Genomic DNA, 16,353 nt, shown 5'->3' on the forward strand with positions numbered 1-16,353 from the left:
CTTTTACTTGATGGAGGATTGAAGTATTGAAAGGGTTAACACCTCACCTGCCAGTAACTTGTAGTTGAAGTTGTGGTTGGGTTGTGTTAGGATTAGTTTTATGGTTGATTTTTGTGGGGTTTTTTGTTTAATTTTAGTTGTAGGGTTATTTTGTATGGGTTGTAAGTTTTAGGGGTTTTTGGTTTTAGTTGTGTTGGGGGGAGGGGACTTGATGGTAAGATTTTAATAGCTGTGGTTGGCTTTGTTCTGGTTGGGGTTTTGTAGCCTCTTTTGTTTTCCTGTTTGGGAGTTGTTGGGGTTTGGTTTGGTCAGAATGGGGCTGATGGGGGTGGGGGGGCAGCCTGGGGAGGGGGGAAGGGGCTCAGCCCATGGCAGGGTTGCTTGTTTTGGTTTGGTTTTGTTTGGTTTGGTTTGGTTTGGTTTGGTTGAGATGGGGGCCAGGGCCGGGGCCCGCTGCTTCTTTGTTGACTGGAAAAGAAAGAGGAGGTTTCTGGGTTTTTCCATCTTTAATATTTGTGTTTAACAGAGGCGTGTTCAGTATCTCAGTGGTTTAACAGATTGTCAGTTACACAAAAAGTTTTGTATTACTTTTTAAAATTCTTCTCATGTCAAACTACAATAGACATTCAATCAACAAAAAACATTTCTGAAAGCATTGACTTGGCCCATTCATCTTCACAAAGTCTAAGCCTGTTCAATTTCATGTTAATCAAAATTTGCAAGAGGAAGAGAAGAAGAAGACACAGAAAGAGAGAAAGACAAAAAAGATGCAGAGAAGCACACACACAGCTACCAACTCCTACATTCCAGCACTGTTCCGAAGGAAATTCCAAGAGGAGGTAGGGTCAAGATGTGTGCTTGCCTTGTGGTCAGCCTTCAATACCCCTTGGTCTCCCTGGACCCTTCCCCCAGGTGGGGCTTGGGCTCATTTGGTCCCTCAGGAGCTGGGCTGGGGCTGCAGAGGTGGCTGTGGAGCATTGCCTGTGCTGTGCCAGGGACTGGCAGCCACTGCTGGGCTGGGATAGAGGCTCTGGGGGGATTGGGGTTCCAGGGCAGTGCTGGGGTTCCAGGGCAGGGCAAGGCTGGACCTGCCCCTTCCTCCCCCACACATGAAATGTTTCAAGCCAACAATCTCCTCCAGTCTGTCACAACAGGGAATGTTGGAGGTGGAACCCCATTTCTGGCTATGGGCACCTGACCGAGAAGGGCAGTTCTTTTCCATAGGAAGGAAAGCCCAGAGCTCCAGTGTTTGGAAGGCAGGTGAGAGCCTCACTAGGCCAAGGCCATTCAGACTTGTCAGGAATGGCAGATTTTGTCTGGGAGCAGTCTTTCAATTAAGGGAATTTTGGAGGTGGAATCCCAATCTCATCCATAGGTTTCTGGAGAAGCAGGACAGTTCTTTCCCATAGGAAGGGGAGCACGGAGCCTTCCTCAGTTTTTTGGGGACAGATGAGAGCTGACCCTTGTGAAACCAATGCCAGCCAGACTTGTCCTGGCAATATTCCTATGCGAACAATCCCTGGATAGAAGGAAATTTGGAGGTGAAATCCCAAATCTGGCCATGGGTGCCGGGAGAAGAAGGACAGTTCTTTTCCATAGGAAGGAAAGCACAGAGCCCCAGTATTTCAGCAGCAGATGAGAAGAGAACCTCAATATGCCAAGATCAGCTGGACCAGTCAGGTGGCCCCTGGGGGGCCAAACGAGCCAAACCTGTTCTGTGTTCCATTGGTTTTGTAGGACCCCATAGTGTCACAATGACGCCTTGGATCCATGAGGCCCCACAGTGCCCTAATGGTGACTTGGTTCCATGGGGTCCCACAGTATCACAATGTCCCCTAGGTTCCAGAAGGCCCTGCAGTATCACAATGGTCCCAACAATTCCATGGGGCCTTGCAGTGTCACAATGGTCTCAGTAGTTCCCCTGGCCCCACAGTGTCACATGACTCCTCAATTCCCTGAGCCCTGCGATGTCACAATGGACCTTTGGACCCTGGGTGTTTGCAGTGTCACAATGGTCTCCTTTGGCTCCACAGTGTCACAATGGACCATTGATGACATCAGGCCCTGCAATGTCACACTGGGCCTTTGGTTCCATGCAGCCCTGCAGTGTCACAAAGGCCTCTTGGTCTCACAGGGACCCACAGTGTCACAATGGTCCCTTGGTCTCATAGGGCCCCACAGTGTCACAATGCTCCCTTGGTTCCATGGGCCCTGTGCTGCTGCATTCCCCCTCCCCTTCTCAGGCTGCCCTGCCAGCTGAGAAATGCTCCTTGGGGCTCGGCCTTGGCCAACAGCCCCTGGGCTCAGCTCCTCTGCAGCTCATCACAAACACTGTCTGCCCCAGGCACTGCTGCTGCCCAACCAGCTCCTGCTTTCTGGAGGAGCAGCCCTGGGAGCTGCTTTTGTTCCCTCAGTGGCACAACATCCCTGTTCTCACCCTGCCAAAGAAAGCTGTTGGTGCCAAGTGCGTCCAGGATGAACCATTGCTGGGACTGAAGCCCCTCTCTTGGGGCCCTGCAAACAGCGCTCCAAAAGGAGCCCTTGGAGCTCTCCTGGGCCAGCGACTCCCTCTGAGTGGGGCCTCTCCCAGCCGGGAACTCTCCCGTTTGCTGCACTCGGGGATCCCGAGCAACGACGGAGCCTGGGCCGATCCCCCCACTCCTCCAGGCTCAACCCTTCACCCTCTGGGGAGATGCCAAAGGATCCACAGGGAGCATTTCCTGCCCTCAGGGGAATTTCTCACAGGTGCCTTGTAGTGACTCTTTGTGTCTGTGTGCACACAGGAGTGCCTGTGCTGGGGAAATGTGACAGAAATGCTGCTCTCTGAGGGGTTTGAGTGCCTTGGATAGCTGAGTCAATCAGGCCTGTAGGTCAGGCTAAATCACAAGGTCTAAGCTAAGTTAAATGCTCCTAAGAGTTGTTCTTTTGCTATATTGTTATGTTTAATCTAAGTAATAAGTTAAGTTGAATATTGTTAATTATTATTCCTCTGTTAAATTGCTAAGTCATAGGTTTTATGTTAGGTTGTTACTGTTTAGTGCTGTTCTTTTGCTAAATTTTGAAGATAAACGTATCAGTTAAGGTTAAGGTGTAACTTAAGTCCTGTTAGTTTTGACCTCTGTTAAGCTTTTGGGCTGTATTCCTTTTATCCTTGCCCTCACTCTCCTTCTGTCACGCACACACATGGCTCATTTCTGGTTTGATTGCCTGGATTCTGTTTGGTTTTGTTGTTGCTTCGTTTCCTTGGTGTACCTGAAGTGTCCAGTCAGGAGCAGAGTGACTCTTGCCAAGCAACTTTGTGCTGCTGTCCCTTAATATTCAATCTGGTTTTTGCTGCTCCCTTGCTGGGGATTTTTTCAGCGCTCTCAAGGCCTCGTTGGTACCAGGGTGAAGGAGCCCTGGCCCAGGCTCTGGCCCTGGGGGACACGGGGACGCTGCCGGGGGGTCCCTGTCCCCCTGTGCCACCCCCAGGGCCCCGGCCCCCATCCCCGTGTCAGGCTCTGGGGTCGATCTCGTGGAACATCCTCTGGGGGAGGCTGTGGCGCCGGGGGCGGGGGGACCCAGGGGGACAGGGGACCCCGCTGTGCACGAGCAGGGTTGGACTGCTCTGGGGGGAACTGTGAGGGGGGCCGGGGCAGAGTGACCTCCCCAGTGACCTCACACAGACCCTGTGATGTCACACAGCCCCTGTCATGTCACAGAGCCAATTCTATGATGTCACCTTGTTATGTCATACAGCAGTGCTGTGATGTCACAAAGTCACCATGTGATATCACTGTGTGTTCTGTGATGTCACAGCCTGCTGTATGATGTTACACAGCCACCCAGTGATGTCACAACCCACTCTCTGATGTCACAAAACCCTCTCTGTGATGTCATACTGCCACTTTGTAATGTCACAGCACACACTTTGACCTCACAGCCCCCTCTCTGATGTCATACAACCATGCCATGATGTCACAGCCTACTACTCTGTGATATCATAGCTGTCTAGGTTTGGAAAGGCAGGTGTCTGATAAGGAAGGCAGGAGCCTCCTCTGAAATGGAAAATGTTAAACCGCCCTATCAAATTGCTCTAAATTTTAAATTCAGGGTCTCTCAGGCAAAAAAATATGGGAGCAGGGAATAACAGTTCTTTAATAGGGAAGAAAATATAAAGATAAAATAAACTATGCAGTAAAGTAAATCGACACTGACAGAGTCAGAACACAACCTGACACCCTGTTGGTCTGTGTGTTGGTAGCAGTCTAATTGGAAATGTGGCTGCAGTCCTCCTGGACCATCAGGTGTGTTTCTGCTGGAGCAGGGATCCTGTAGAAAAGGGTGTGGTCTTCCTTTGAAGATCCAATGGAAGAAGAGAGCAGCTGTTCCTCTGGGAAATCCAGTGGAGAAGCCGTGCTGGTGTTCCAGAATTTCCAGATTATATATGGGTAGAATGCTTGGCTCTTCCCTCTGGGCGGAGCATCTCCCAATGGGATGCCGTAGTTCTTATCAATCATGCAGTGACATTCAATAGCTGTTATCAGCAGATGTCTCCCAGGAGGGAGGAGTGGTTGTGGAAGAGGTAAGGAAAACTGCCCACTTAACAGAAGACAACTGCCATACAGATGGCAAATAGAATACAATTTGCTTGACAATCCAGGACAGGAGGAAAGACCCACCCTGTGCCAGGAAGGTGGGCAGAGCTTCAGCCAGAACTCAGAGCTGTTCATCCATGAGCAGTTTCATGATGGGGAGAAGCCCCACAAGTGCTTGGAGAGTGGGAAGAGCTTTGGCTGCAGCAGTACCCTGATGTGCTACAGATGATCCACACTGGGGAATGGCCCTATGAGTGTGGGGAGTGCGGGAAGGGCTTCAGCTGCAGATCCACCCTCTTTACCCATCAACGCATCCACACTGGGGAGAGGCCCTACGAGTGTCCTGAGTGTCAGAGGAGGTTTCAGACCAGCTCCGATCTCCTCCAACACGGATGAGAGGCTCTTCCACTGCCCCAGCTGCGAGAAGGGCTTCAAGCAAAACTTCAGTCTTGTCAAGCACAAGCACATCCACACTGGGGAGAGGCCTTATGAGAGTCCCCAGTGTGGGAAGAGCTTCAGAGCTTCACCCAGAGCTCTCACTTGACCAGACACCAATGGAGGCACCGGTAAGGGAAGCCCTGTGAGTGCCCCAACTGTAGGAAGAGCTTAGTGCACTGCCCCAGCTCCATCCCTATGGGAGGACACGTTGGTCAGAGCCCTGGTGATCCATGTTCCCAGTGATCCCTGCTGGGAAGACACCTGGCTGCTTATCCATGTCCTCCTGGATCCCCTGGATGAACACAGCAGCAGGAACATCCATCAGGACTCTGATCTAAACTGGAAATTGATTGGGAAGAAGTGATTTGTTGAATTTACACCTCAAAAAATCTCACCTGCTCTGTTCAATTGTTTCTTCTGGTGGCATCAAGCAGTGCTGCATGATCTTGGAGGTCTTTTCCATCGAAATAATTTCCATTTTCACCCTCTCTAAACAACCAAATCTGGGGTGAAAATAAAGAAATTAAACAAAGAGATCTAAAGCTGCACCATTTACTGGGATTTGGGGGTGAATTTGGGCTTGGTTCAATGGAATATTTGAGAGGATTTGGGTGTTCTGAGGCTGTCAAAACCAGGGGACATGGCCACAACCTCATAGGTGTGTCGGCAGAATGTGTTCACCTGACTCCATCTGTTCTCCAGGAATTCTGGTTGTCTGTCCCAGTTCCTGGCCTGGGTCCCCCCATTTGGGGTGTTCCCTCAAAGTGCCCAAATCACTGCTGAAGTGCCAAGCTGCTCCTGACTGGGGATGTTCCTGTCCACCAACCTCTCCTGCTCAGTGCCATGGGAGGTGGGAGGGGTTTTAGCGACTCCTGTGGGGACTGAGAGAGGCTCTTGTGGCTCTTGGGAGAATTTGTCTTGCTGGGAGAGGGTTTGGGGGCCTTCTGGGAGGTTTGTGAGGATTTGTGTGTGTTGGCAGGGCTGTGTGTTATGGAGAGAATTTGGGTGGGACTTAGGGGAGATGGGAAGGGGTTTTGTGGTTTTTGGGGACATTTGCGTTGCAGGGAGTGGTTGGGGGTGTCCTGGCCAGGAGCTGTGGGGTGGTGCGAGGGGACTGGGAGTAGCTGTAGGGTTGGGAGGGGGTTTTTGGGTGGTCGTGACCTCCCAGACCCCCAAAGCAGCCACCAGACCCCACCCCACGAGATACTGCCAGGGGTCAGGGGCTCCATGTTGGGGTTCATCCTCCTGGTGCTGCAGGAGAGGTGAGGGGGGGTCCTCACGGACTGTGTGTGACCCCCCCCAGAGCATGTGTGACCCTCCCATCCTGGTGTCACCTCCTTGTCCCTCCCCACAGGGCTCCTGCCCCAGCTCCTGCTCCCCCAGAGGGAATTTGGGGAGGGGGAAGAGGGGGTGCACAGCCCCCACTGGGGGATGACCCCAGCCCAGCCCCTTTGTTCAGCATCAAGCTGGGCTCGGGGCTGCAGGAGGAAGAGCCGATGGGAAGCAGATCCTGCAGCTGGGACAGTGCTTGGGGTCAGGGCAAGGTCCTGCCCTGCACACCTGGCTCAGGTGTGACCCTGCCCCGGCAAGGGAGCGGGACATTCCCATGCCCACGGATCAGGGCTGGGAGCAGCACTTGGAGCACGGACATGGAAATACTGGGAGCAACTGGGAGCACACTGAGGGCTACTGGGAGCAACTGGGAATGATGGGTGAGTGCTGGGGGCAACTTGGATATACTGGGAATGAGTGAGATCGGCCTGTGGGCAACTGGAACCATGCTGGGGCAACTGGGGTGGCTGGGAATGAGCAACTGGAATATACTGGGAGTGTCTGTAATGATACTGGAGGGGACAACACTGGGAACAGCTGGGACCATGTTGGGAGCAACTGGGGGCAACTGGGAGTGACTGTGTCTATACTGGGGGCCAGTGAGATCATACTGGCAGTGACTGGGACAGTACTGGGGCAAGTGGGGGCAAGCGGGATCATACTGGGTGGAATTCAGACGACATTGAGGGGGACTGGGATCATACTGGGAGTGACAAGGAGCACGCTGAGGGCAGTTTGGACAATGTTGGAGACAACTGGGATATACTGGGAGAAACTGGAATTGCACTGGAGGGTGATTTGGAGTAGCTGTGAGCAACTGGAATCATGCTGGAATCAACTGGAAGTGGGAGTGACTGGGAGCATGCTGGGATCAACTGGGATATACTCAGTGAGACTGGGAGTCACTGGGATCATACTGGGAGTGACTGGAACCAGGGCAATGGCCTGGGCTGGGTGATGTGGGGCCTCAGGGAGCACAGGGAGCACTGTGACACTGCAGGGCCTGATGGAACCAGGGGGACATTGTGACACTCTGGGCCCGCCCTGGCCATGGGGTGTTTCAGGAGCCCCGGGATGCCCAGGGCAGCAGAGCAGAGCCCCTGGCTCAGGGGCAGTAGCTCCCCGGGACACCCTGGGCGGGCAGCAGGAGATGCCCAGGGAGAAGAGGAAGCCAAGGCCCAGCGCCCCAAGGGCAGCACTGGCTGAGGGACGGGGCAGGAGGGAGAGGCCAATGCTGGGACAGTGCCGGGGCTGCCCAGCACTGAGCCAAGGTTGTGTGACATCACAGGGGGCTGTGTGACATCATAGTGTTGGCTGTGTGAAATCACAGGGGTGGTGTGACATGATAGAGTTGGCTGTGTGACAAGCCACAGCTGGCTGTGTGACATCACAGACTAGGCAGAGACATCAACTGGGCTGTGTGACATCATAGAGTTAGTTGTGTGACATCACAGGGAGCCTGTGTGACATCACAGGGGTGTGTGGCTGTTTTGAGAAACTCCATGGCACGGGAATCCAAGGGAGAAGAAAAGCTACAGAGATCCCACAGGAGGAGGGGATCAAAACCCAGCCCAGGGTACTCTGAGGAGGAAAGACCCACCCTGAGCCAGGAAGCTGGACAGAGCTTCAGCCAGAGCTCAGAGCTGGTGGTCCATGGGCAGCTTCATGATGGGGAGAAGCCCCACAAGTGCTTGGAGTGTGGGAAGAGCTTCAGGCAGAGCAGCACCCTGATCAGCCACCAGATGATCCACACTGGGGAATGGCCCTATGAGTGTGGGGAGTGTGGGAAGGGCTTCAGCTGCAGCTCTGCCCTCATCATCCACCAACGCATCCACACTGGGGAGAGGCCCTATGAGTGTCCCCAGTGTCAGAAGAGGTTTCAGACCAGCTCCAGTCTCCTCCAGCACCAGCAGATTCACACCGATGAGAGGCCCTTCCGCTGCCCTGACTGTGGGATGGGCTTCAAGCGCAACTCCACCCTCATCAGGCACCAGCGGATCCACACTGGGGAGAAGCCCTACAAGTGTGGGGAACGTGGGATGAGCTTCAGCCAGAACTCTAACCTGATCTCCCACCAGAAGACCCACACCAGGGAACGACCCTATGAATATGGGGAATGTGGGAAGAGCTTTAGGCAGAAGTCTCTCTTGATCTGCCACCAGAGGATCCACACTGGGGAAAGGCCATACAACTGTGGGGAATGTGGGATGACCTTTAGTAGGAAGACCCAAATGATCATCCACCAAATGATCCACATAGGGGAGCAGCCCTATGAGTGCCCTGAGTGTGGGAAGAGGTTTCACAGCAGCTCTCAGCTCCTCCAACACCAGCGCATTCACACGGATGAGAGGCCCTTCCTCTGCCCCGACTGCGGGAAGGGCTTCAAGCACAACTCCACCCTCATCACCCACCAGCTCATCCACACTGGGGAGAGGCCCTACGAGTGTCCCCAGTGTGGGAAGAGCTTCACCAGCAGCTCACACTTGACCAGACACCAACAGAGGCACCAGTAAAAGAAGCCCTGCACATGCCCCAACTGCAGGAAGAGTTTAATGCACTGCTCCAGCTTTATCCCCCATTGGAGACCCCACGTTGGGAAGAGCCCTGGTGATCCATGTTCCCTGTGATCCATGCTGGGAAGACACCTGTACCTTTTGTTGCACCTGCCAATGACCTGACGTGGGCTTGGAGAACATGATGGTCTGGCCATGGCCCTGTCATTACATTCACTCCCACCTCAGGTCATTGCCAGGGGCGGAAAAGGGACTCTCTCTCTCTCTCTCCCCAGGGAGAAGGTGTCCTTTCCAGACAGGAGGAAATACATTGCCAGGAAGAACTAGTTGTTGATGTTGTAGTTTTCTCTGTAAATAGTTTTATTTATCCCTTCTGTTATCAATATTGTTTCTGTTCCTGTTTGTTCCTTATCTCGTTGCTGTTCCCAATAAATTGTTCTACTCCCAGCCCGGGATCTTTGCCTTTTGTGCTTTCCACAGGAGGCGGGAGGGCAGCGAGGGCAGCGTGGTTTTAGCGGGAGCAGGAAATTGGGGAATCCCATTCCTGAAGCCCGGCCCGTGGAAACCGAGCATCCCAGCTGGTGCCAGCCCTGGTGGCCATGGCAACCACCCCTGGCATGGGGTCTCCATGGAGCTGCCAAGGGACTGAGCATAGCAACAGGGGCCTGGTGATGGTTGCCATGGAAACTGACCATAGCAACAGGGGGCTGGTGATGGTTGCCTGCTGTAGAGAGCTTTTTGGATAATTGGTTAGCTGAGAAAGGACATTCCGATGTGATACCGATGGATAAGGGTAAGAGAAACAAGCTGGGAACTGAGCAACGGGTGCCCAATTACTGACAAAGGTCACAGTGACCTTCTCTAAAACGGGAAGACGGGGGAGAAAATTCTTGCCAGAAAATGTAGCTATCCCAAGGTAGAGAAATTAGAAGAATGTACACATAGAAGCAAAATAATTGTTAAGAGATAGAAGTAGGTGTGTTTGATCATAGTGTTCTTTAACCAATAATGAGCTCAGATTTTGCAATATGCATAAGCTTCATTAACACTAATATAAAAATGTGTAAGCTTTCAATAAACTTCGAGATTTGCTATTCATCGCATATGGTGTGTCGCATCTCTCCCGCCATTACGACAGCCTGCTAAGGATCAGATTTGTCAGAGGCCCTCAGAGGGGTTCCATGGGGACTTTCCAAGAATCTCCAGGCAGTTCCAGAGCTGGAATGTGACAGGCAGGGACAGGGGCTCCATGGAGACCTCCCAGGGCTTTCTGGGGATGGTAAAGAGCCCTGTGGTCAGAGGCAGTCACAGCCATTCCATGGTGACATCCCAGGGCACCTTGGGCTGCAAAGGCACCCATCTGTCACAGGCACTCACGGGGGCTCCACGGTGACATCCCAGGAGTGCCCAGGCTGCCAAAGAGCCAGGATGGCCCAGACACTCACAGGGGTTCCTGTCATGGGCACAGTGGGAGCTTCAGGCAACACTTATTAGAGAAGCTCCTGTTGGGTCACAAGGTGCAAAAAGGATCCCCAATAGGCCCCACATATCCCCAAATGTCACCGTTGAATCAGTGTTCCATGGTTTCTTTCCAATGGAAAACAACCATCCTTATCCTCCAGTGTCCATGTCTGAAATTGGGATTCCACCTCCAAAATTCTGGATATCCAAGGGTTGCTCCCAGGCACAATCTGCCAGTACCATCAAGCCTGGGTGGCCTTGACCTCTGGTGACTGCCCCTGCAACACTGGGGCTGGGTTCTTCCCTTCCCATGGAGATCACTGGGACACTGTGGAGACCTCATGGAACCAAGGGGATCATTGTGGCACCACTGGAGCCCATGGAACCAAGGAGCCATGGTGACACAGTGGGGCTTCATGGAACCCAGAGACCATTATGGCTCTGTGGGGCCTGATGGAACCATGGAGACCATTGGGACCCTTCAGGGCCTGGTGTCACCAAGGGGGCATTATGACACCTCAGGGCCTCAGGGAAGCAAGGGACCATTGGGACACTGTGGGGCCCCATGGAAGTGAGGGAACATGGAACAGGTCTGGCTGGTTTGGCCTCCCAGGGGTCCCCTGAGAGGTCTGGCTGATGTTTTGATGTCAAGGGCTGCCTCTCATCAGCTCCTGGAAAACTGGGGCTCCGTGCTTTTCTTGCTATGGAAAAGAACCGTCCCCCTTTTCCAATGCCCATTGCCAAAATTGGAACTCTCCCTAAAACAATTCCTATATGCAAGGATATCACTCAGAACAAAATCCTGCTTGCTCTGGCTGGCCTTGGCCTCTGGTGGCCACCTCTCATCTGCCCCTGAAACACTGGGGCTCTGTTCCTTCCTTCCTATGGAAAAGAACCGGCTTTCAGGTCCAGGGACCATGGCCAAAATTAGAATTTGGCCTCTCAATTCTGTATATCCAAGGACTGATCTCAGACAAAAGTAGCCAGGACAGACAGGTCAGGCTTGCCCTGTCCTCTCGTGATTTTCTTAGACCTTGAGCTGAATGTTTTCATTTGAAAACACCTTGGAGAGGGCCCAGAGATCTCCCAGGGAGGTATTTTGAAACCTCGGGCACATGAGCACTATATATGGACAAAGGAGCTCTGTGCTCTGTGCAGTTGTGGTGGTTTTGCATCACAGAATTGATGTCCTAAAAGAAGTTGCTAGCAGTTTTCTTCCATGTCTGACAAAAAACCAATCAGTAATTAGCTTTGAGAATTGACAATCTGTTAAACCACTAAGGAAACTGTACACGCCTCTGTGAAGACACATGTTAAAGATGGGAAAGCCTGGGAGGGTCTCTTTCCCTTCTGGCTGGCACAGAGGTAACAAGGCTGACCCGGTCCCATCTCAGCCAGGCCGGGCCGGGCGGCTCCTGCCGTGGGGCCGGGCCCCTTCCCAGGGACCCCGCCAGGCCCCATCGGCAGCCGGGCCGGGCCATGGCTGCAGTTGGGAACATCTGGGCCCTGCTGAGCCCTGCCCCGCCGCCAGCCCGGGCCCAGCCAGGATCCGCCGGGCCCCAGGAGCAGCCCCGGGCCGGGCCGGCTCGGCCAAGATTCTGCCACCCTTGGGCTTCAGCCGCAAGCCCCGGGCAGGGGCAGGAGAAGCCATCGGCCCCCGGCCGTGCTGCTGCTGTGCTCTGGCCTGGCTGCTGAGATCCTGGCCCTGCCCCAGCGCGGCCCATCCTGACACAGCCCCAGCGCAGCCGCTGCAGAAACCTCCATCGTAAAACAGCTCCGGCCGCAAGCACCGAGCCCGGCCGGGGGCACGGAACCATCTGCAGGCCCCGGGTGAGATATGAACTCTTTCAGTGCTTCCATCCTCCCTCCAGTGAGAGAAAAGGACAAAGTGCAGGCACAGAGAGGAGCAACATGAAGACACCAAGGTCACTGAAGGGGAAGTTGAGTCCCAGATGGGAGGGATGAGGAGATGCCTTGATCTTGGGGCTGAAATCCTCTTGTAAAGCTATGGGGAAGGATGTAATTGATACATCAGACTCTCTTTTTCCCTATAACTAATTTAAAATATGGGGAGATGACCTGTTCAGCAAAAACCTCCATGCTAAAGTAGGCAAATGTTGAAGTAGCTGTGATCCCATGAGAAGTTTAAACAGAGAAAGAGAGAAGAGTAATGAGATCCTGCGCCCTCATGGAGAGAAGAAGATCTCTGTTCTCAGAGATGAAGATGATTTCAGAAATAGATGAAGAGATTCTTTGCTCTTGAACAGCTCATCTTTAAACTCATACCCCATTAGTTGACATGGCCCATAAAAACAGCTGTGGGAAAAGCTGTGAAAAATGGGAGGGACTTCACGATTGCAGATTTTCTGGGCAGCTGCTATTTGTGGGAATTGAGAGCCACAAGAGAACTTTTTTCTTATGGAGAAGTCTCCATAGCATGAAAGAGAGACTCCTCTCCCTAAGTGAACTGAAGAAAGACTGTTCTAGATGGTGTAAAGTGACTGAAACTTTCAGGTTTTGTCTCCATGCATTGTCAGGAAGAAAGAAAAGGTTGTAGGGAGAGGAGAAGTGTTCATATTCTTATTACTCTTTCTTCTATTTACTGGTAATAAACTTTTCTATATACCCTTTTAAAATTTTGAGCCTACTTTGCTTTTCTCCTAATCCTATCTCACAGCAGGAAATGAGTAAATATATTCCAGTGAGTGCAATGGTAATTAGCCAACACTGATCCCACTGCACTAATAGATGCATTGGCTGAGAAATCTCAAATTAGCAAACCAAAATCACTCCAGATACAGCCCTGATAAACTGCATTAGAGCAGAGGGAAATCAAGGCAGAGCCATGGTTTGTCAGGACTTGCCGCATCCTGATGAGCCCTGTGGTGCATTTGGAGCTGAGCCCTTGAACCTCAGGGCCTGAGAGGAGATTGCACAAACCTTTCCAGGAGTCAAAGTCAGAAGAAAACACCAAAGTGTCTCAAAGCATGAATGGGTCTCAGTGAGGTCCATGCCCAACACAGGCTCCTCATGGACCCCTTGGAGGAGACAAGTGGAGTTCAGGATGGCACAAAAACCTCTCAGAGTCTCAGTGTTGGAAGGAAATTCCAAACTACCTTAAAAAATGTGAGAAGCTCAAAGAATTACTGAGCACCACTGAGTGTCAGAACAAAGCTCTCCAGGGACTCATTAAAGCAGATAATTGGGGCCATGATTGCACAAACCTCTCACAGAGTCTGTATCAAAAGGGAAACACCAAGTACCTTAAAAAAACTGGAGTACCTTAAAGCATTAATGAGCCCCACTGAGTGTTGTTACTGACAAAGCCTCTCCAGGGACTAATTACAGCAGATAATTGGAGGCCATGATTGCACAAACCTCTCAGAGATTCCAAGGCAAAAGCCAAACTCCAAGTCCTTTGAAAAAGCTGCAGTCCCTGCAGGGAGCATGAAGGAGCCCCCAGGGCCATTGCTGAGCAAGGCTCCCCAGGGACTCCTTGCAGCAGATCCTTGAGGCCACTGGGATGTGGGCTAGGGGGGGATGCTGAGGGCAGCACAAGGGGCTGACAGTGCCCAGCCTGGCTGGGGCTGTGCCAGGAGGCCCCAGGGCCTCAGGACAAGGTGTCTCCTCCCAGCCCTTGCTGGCACAGACCCTGCTGTGCCCCAGGGCACCAAGACTTGGCTTCTCTTTGTCCCCACCTGTCATCACTGCCTGCAGTTCTCTGCTCTGCCTGGGGCCTGGGGACACTTGCTCAGTCGTGTCCCTCTCTGGGACCCATTAAAAGTCCAAGAAAGTTTGGAGTTGGATTCTGCCTTGGAGTTCTGGAAAGGTTTCTTCAGCTCCCTCTCAGGGACTGATGTTCAGGGCCTGAGCACAAAGCCCCAGAGGCTGATTAAAGTCCTTGTGCTGTGTCTGTGCTGCTGAGCTGGGCTGGGCTCCTGGCACAGAGGCAGCTCCTGCTCACCAAGAAGAGCTTCAAAAGCACATTTCTCTTGATGAGCAGCTCTTGTGCCAGCCCAGCAGGGCTGGGGCACTGCCTGCAGCCAGCCCGGGCACAGCCCAGAGGCACAGAGAGCTTCAATCAGTCAGGGCTGGGAAGGGGCTGAGAAGTGCCTGGGGCACAATCACTGCCAGCCCTTGGCACAGGAACCTCTGGCTGCAGGACAATGCAGCTGCAGCTCCTGGAGCCATCTCCTGCAGCTGGAACATGCCAATGCCTGCAGAGCCTGTGAGTGCATTCTCTGCTTGTCTCTTGTGCAGAGCAGCCAGGGGTGCCCAGGGCTGTCCTGCAGAGCAGGGTCCTGCAGCCCAGGGTGCTGTGCTGGGGCAGGGACTCTGCTGCCTGCCAGGGACAGCTCTCAGCCAGCCCTGGCAGCTGCTCCCAGCACTGGGGGACAAGATCTGGGTGGCAGGAGACAGCTGGTGAGGCTTGGGAGTGTTCTCCTTGTGTGGGGAGGATGCTGCATTGTTCAGGACTGCTCCCAGCATGGCATTTACCTGCAGAACATTTCCAAGTAGATTATACAGGGAGCACAGCAAGGCAGGGGCTGCATAAAAGGGAAAATCCTGTTTTCTTAATCTACTGCTCTGGGTTGCCTGGATGGGATATTGCACATAGATATTCATCTCTCAGATCATGTTGAGAAAAATAAAAATATTTTCTCTCAGATGTGAGTAAACCAGGCACTTAAGGAAATCAGCACAGGGCCTCTCAAGGGCATCCTCAGTGTCGCTTTTCCAGCCTCCTCAGGGTTGCTCTGACGTTGCCATCAGAGCCTGCAGAGCCAGAGCTGCCCCTGTGCAGTACCTGAGCTGGGAGGGCTCTGCAGGGCAGAGCTGAGCCCCCAGGGCTGGGCTGGGCTCTGGCAGCACTGGCAGGGCCCAGCCCTGGGCACAGGGAAGCAGCTGCTGGCAGGGACAGCTCCAGGCAGCAGAGCCCTGGGCAGGCAGTGGGGGGAAAGTGCCCCCAGGCTGTGCTGGGATATTTCAAGTCCTCTCCACACCCAACTATTCCATGATTACTTTTCTTACAGATCCCCATGCCAAGGTGCAGCAAATGTCCAACAGCAGCTCCATCAGGCACTTCCTGCTGCTGGCATTGGCAGACACGCGGCAGCTGCAGCTCCTGCACTTCTGCCTCTTGCTGGGCATCTCCCTGGCTGCCCTCCTGGGCAACGGCCTCATCATCAGCGCCGTAGCCTGCGGCCACCACCTGCACACGCCCATGTTCTTCTTCCTGCTCAACCTGGCCCTTGCTGACCTGGGCTCCATCTGCACCACTGTCCCCAAAGCTATGCACAATTCCCTCTGGAACACCAGCAACATCTCCTACACTGGATGTGCTGCACAGGTCTTTCTGACTTTCTTCTTCCTTGGATCAGAGCTTGCCGTCCTGACCATCATGTGCTACGACCGCTACGTGTCCATCTGCAAACCCCTGCACTATGGGACCCTCCTGGGCAGCAGAGCTTGTGCCCACATGGCAGCAGCTGCCTGGGCCAGTGCCTTTCTTTATTCACTGATTCACACGGCCAATACATTTTCCCTGCCCCTGTGCCATGGCAATGCCCTGGGCCAGTTCTTCTGTGAAATCCCACAGATCCTCAAGCTCTCCTGCTCCAAATCCCAGCTCAGGGAACTGGGACTTCTTGCTGTTAGTGCCTGTTTAGCACTTGGTTGTTTCATGTTCATTGTTTTCTCCTATGTGCAGATCTTCAGGGCTGTGCTGAGGATCCCCTCTGAGCAGGGACGGCACAAAGCCTTTTCCACCTGCCTCCCTCACCTGGCCGTGGTCTCCCTGTTCCTCAGCACTATTATCTTTGCTCACCTGAAGTCCCCCTCTATCTCCTCTCCATCGCTGGATCTGGCACTGGCAGTTTTGTATTCGGTGGTGCCTCCAGCCCTGAACCCCCTCATCTACAGCCTGAGGAACCAGGAGCTCAAGGCTGCAGTGTGGAGACTGATGACTGGATGGTTTCACAAACATTAAACATCTGGCCAATTTCTTTAAATCACTTGAAATAAAATTCATA

At 53.1% G+C, this 16,353-nt stretch overlaps 2 protein-coding genes and 1 pseudogene across 2 annotated transcripts in view; all 3 read left to right on the forward strand.

Moving 5' to 3' along the window:
• LOC143692463 (uncharacterized) overlaps positions 1-6,139 on the forward strand; it is a 28,514-nt pseudogene extending 22,375 nt beyond the window's left edge.
• A 1,950-nt stretch (positions 6,140-8,089) lies between these two features.
• Positions 8,090-16,353, forward strand: part of LOC143692464 (uncharacterized) — a 270,414-nt gene continuing 262,150 nt past the window's right edge. The window contains exons 1-2 of the mRNA XM_077172697.1: positions 8,090-8,822; positions 12,239-12,246. Of these exons, the coding sequence (XP_077028812.1) occupies positions 8,090-8,822; positions 12,239-12,246 (741 nt within the window). The remainder of the gene's footprint in view (positions 8,823-12,238; positions 12,247-16,353) is intronic.
• LOC143692546 (olfactory receptor 14I1-like) lies at positions 15,354-16,310 on the forward strand. Its single transcript, XM_077172791.1, has one exon. It carries the CDS (start codon positions 15,378-15,380, stop codon positions 16,308-16,310), a length of 933 nt encoding a protein of 310 aa, XP_077028906.1. The 5' UTR covers positions 15,354-15,377.

This window comes from Agelaius phoeniceus, assembly GCF_051311805.1.
Source record: "Agelaius phoeniceus isolate bAgePho1 chromosome W unlocalized genomic scaffold, bAgePho1.hap1 SUPER_W_unloc_1, whole genome shotgun sequence".
NCBI classification, from domain to species: domain Eukaryota; kingdom Metazoa; phylum Chordata; class Aves; order Passeriformes; family Icteridae; genus Agelaius; species Agelaius phoeniceus.

Coding starts and splice junctions, on each gene's coding strand:
- LOC143692546 (XM_077172791.1), top strand. CDS start 15,378: ATGTCCAACAGCAGCTCCATCAGGCACTTCCTGCTGCTGGCATTGGCA.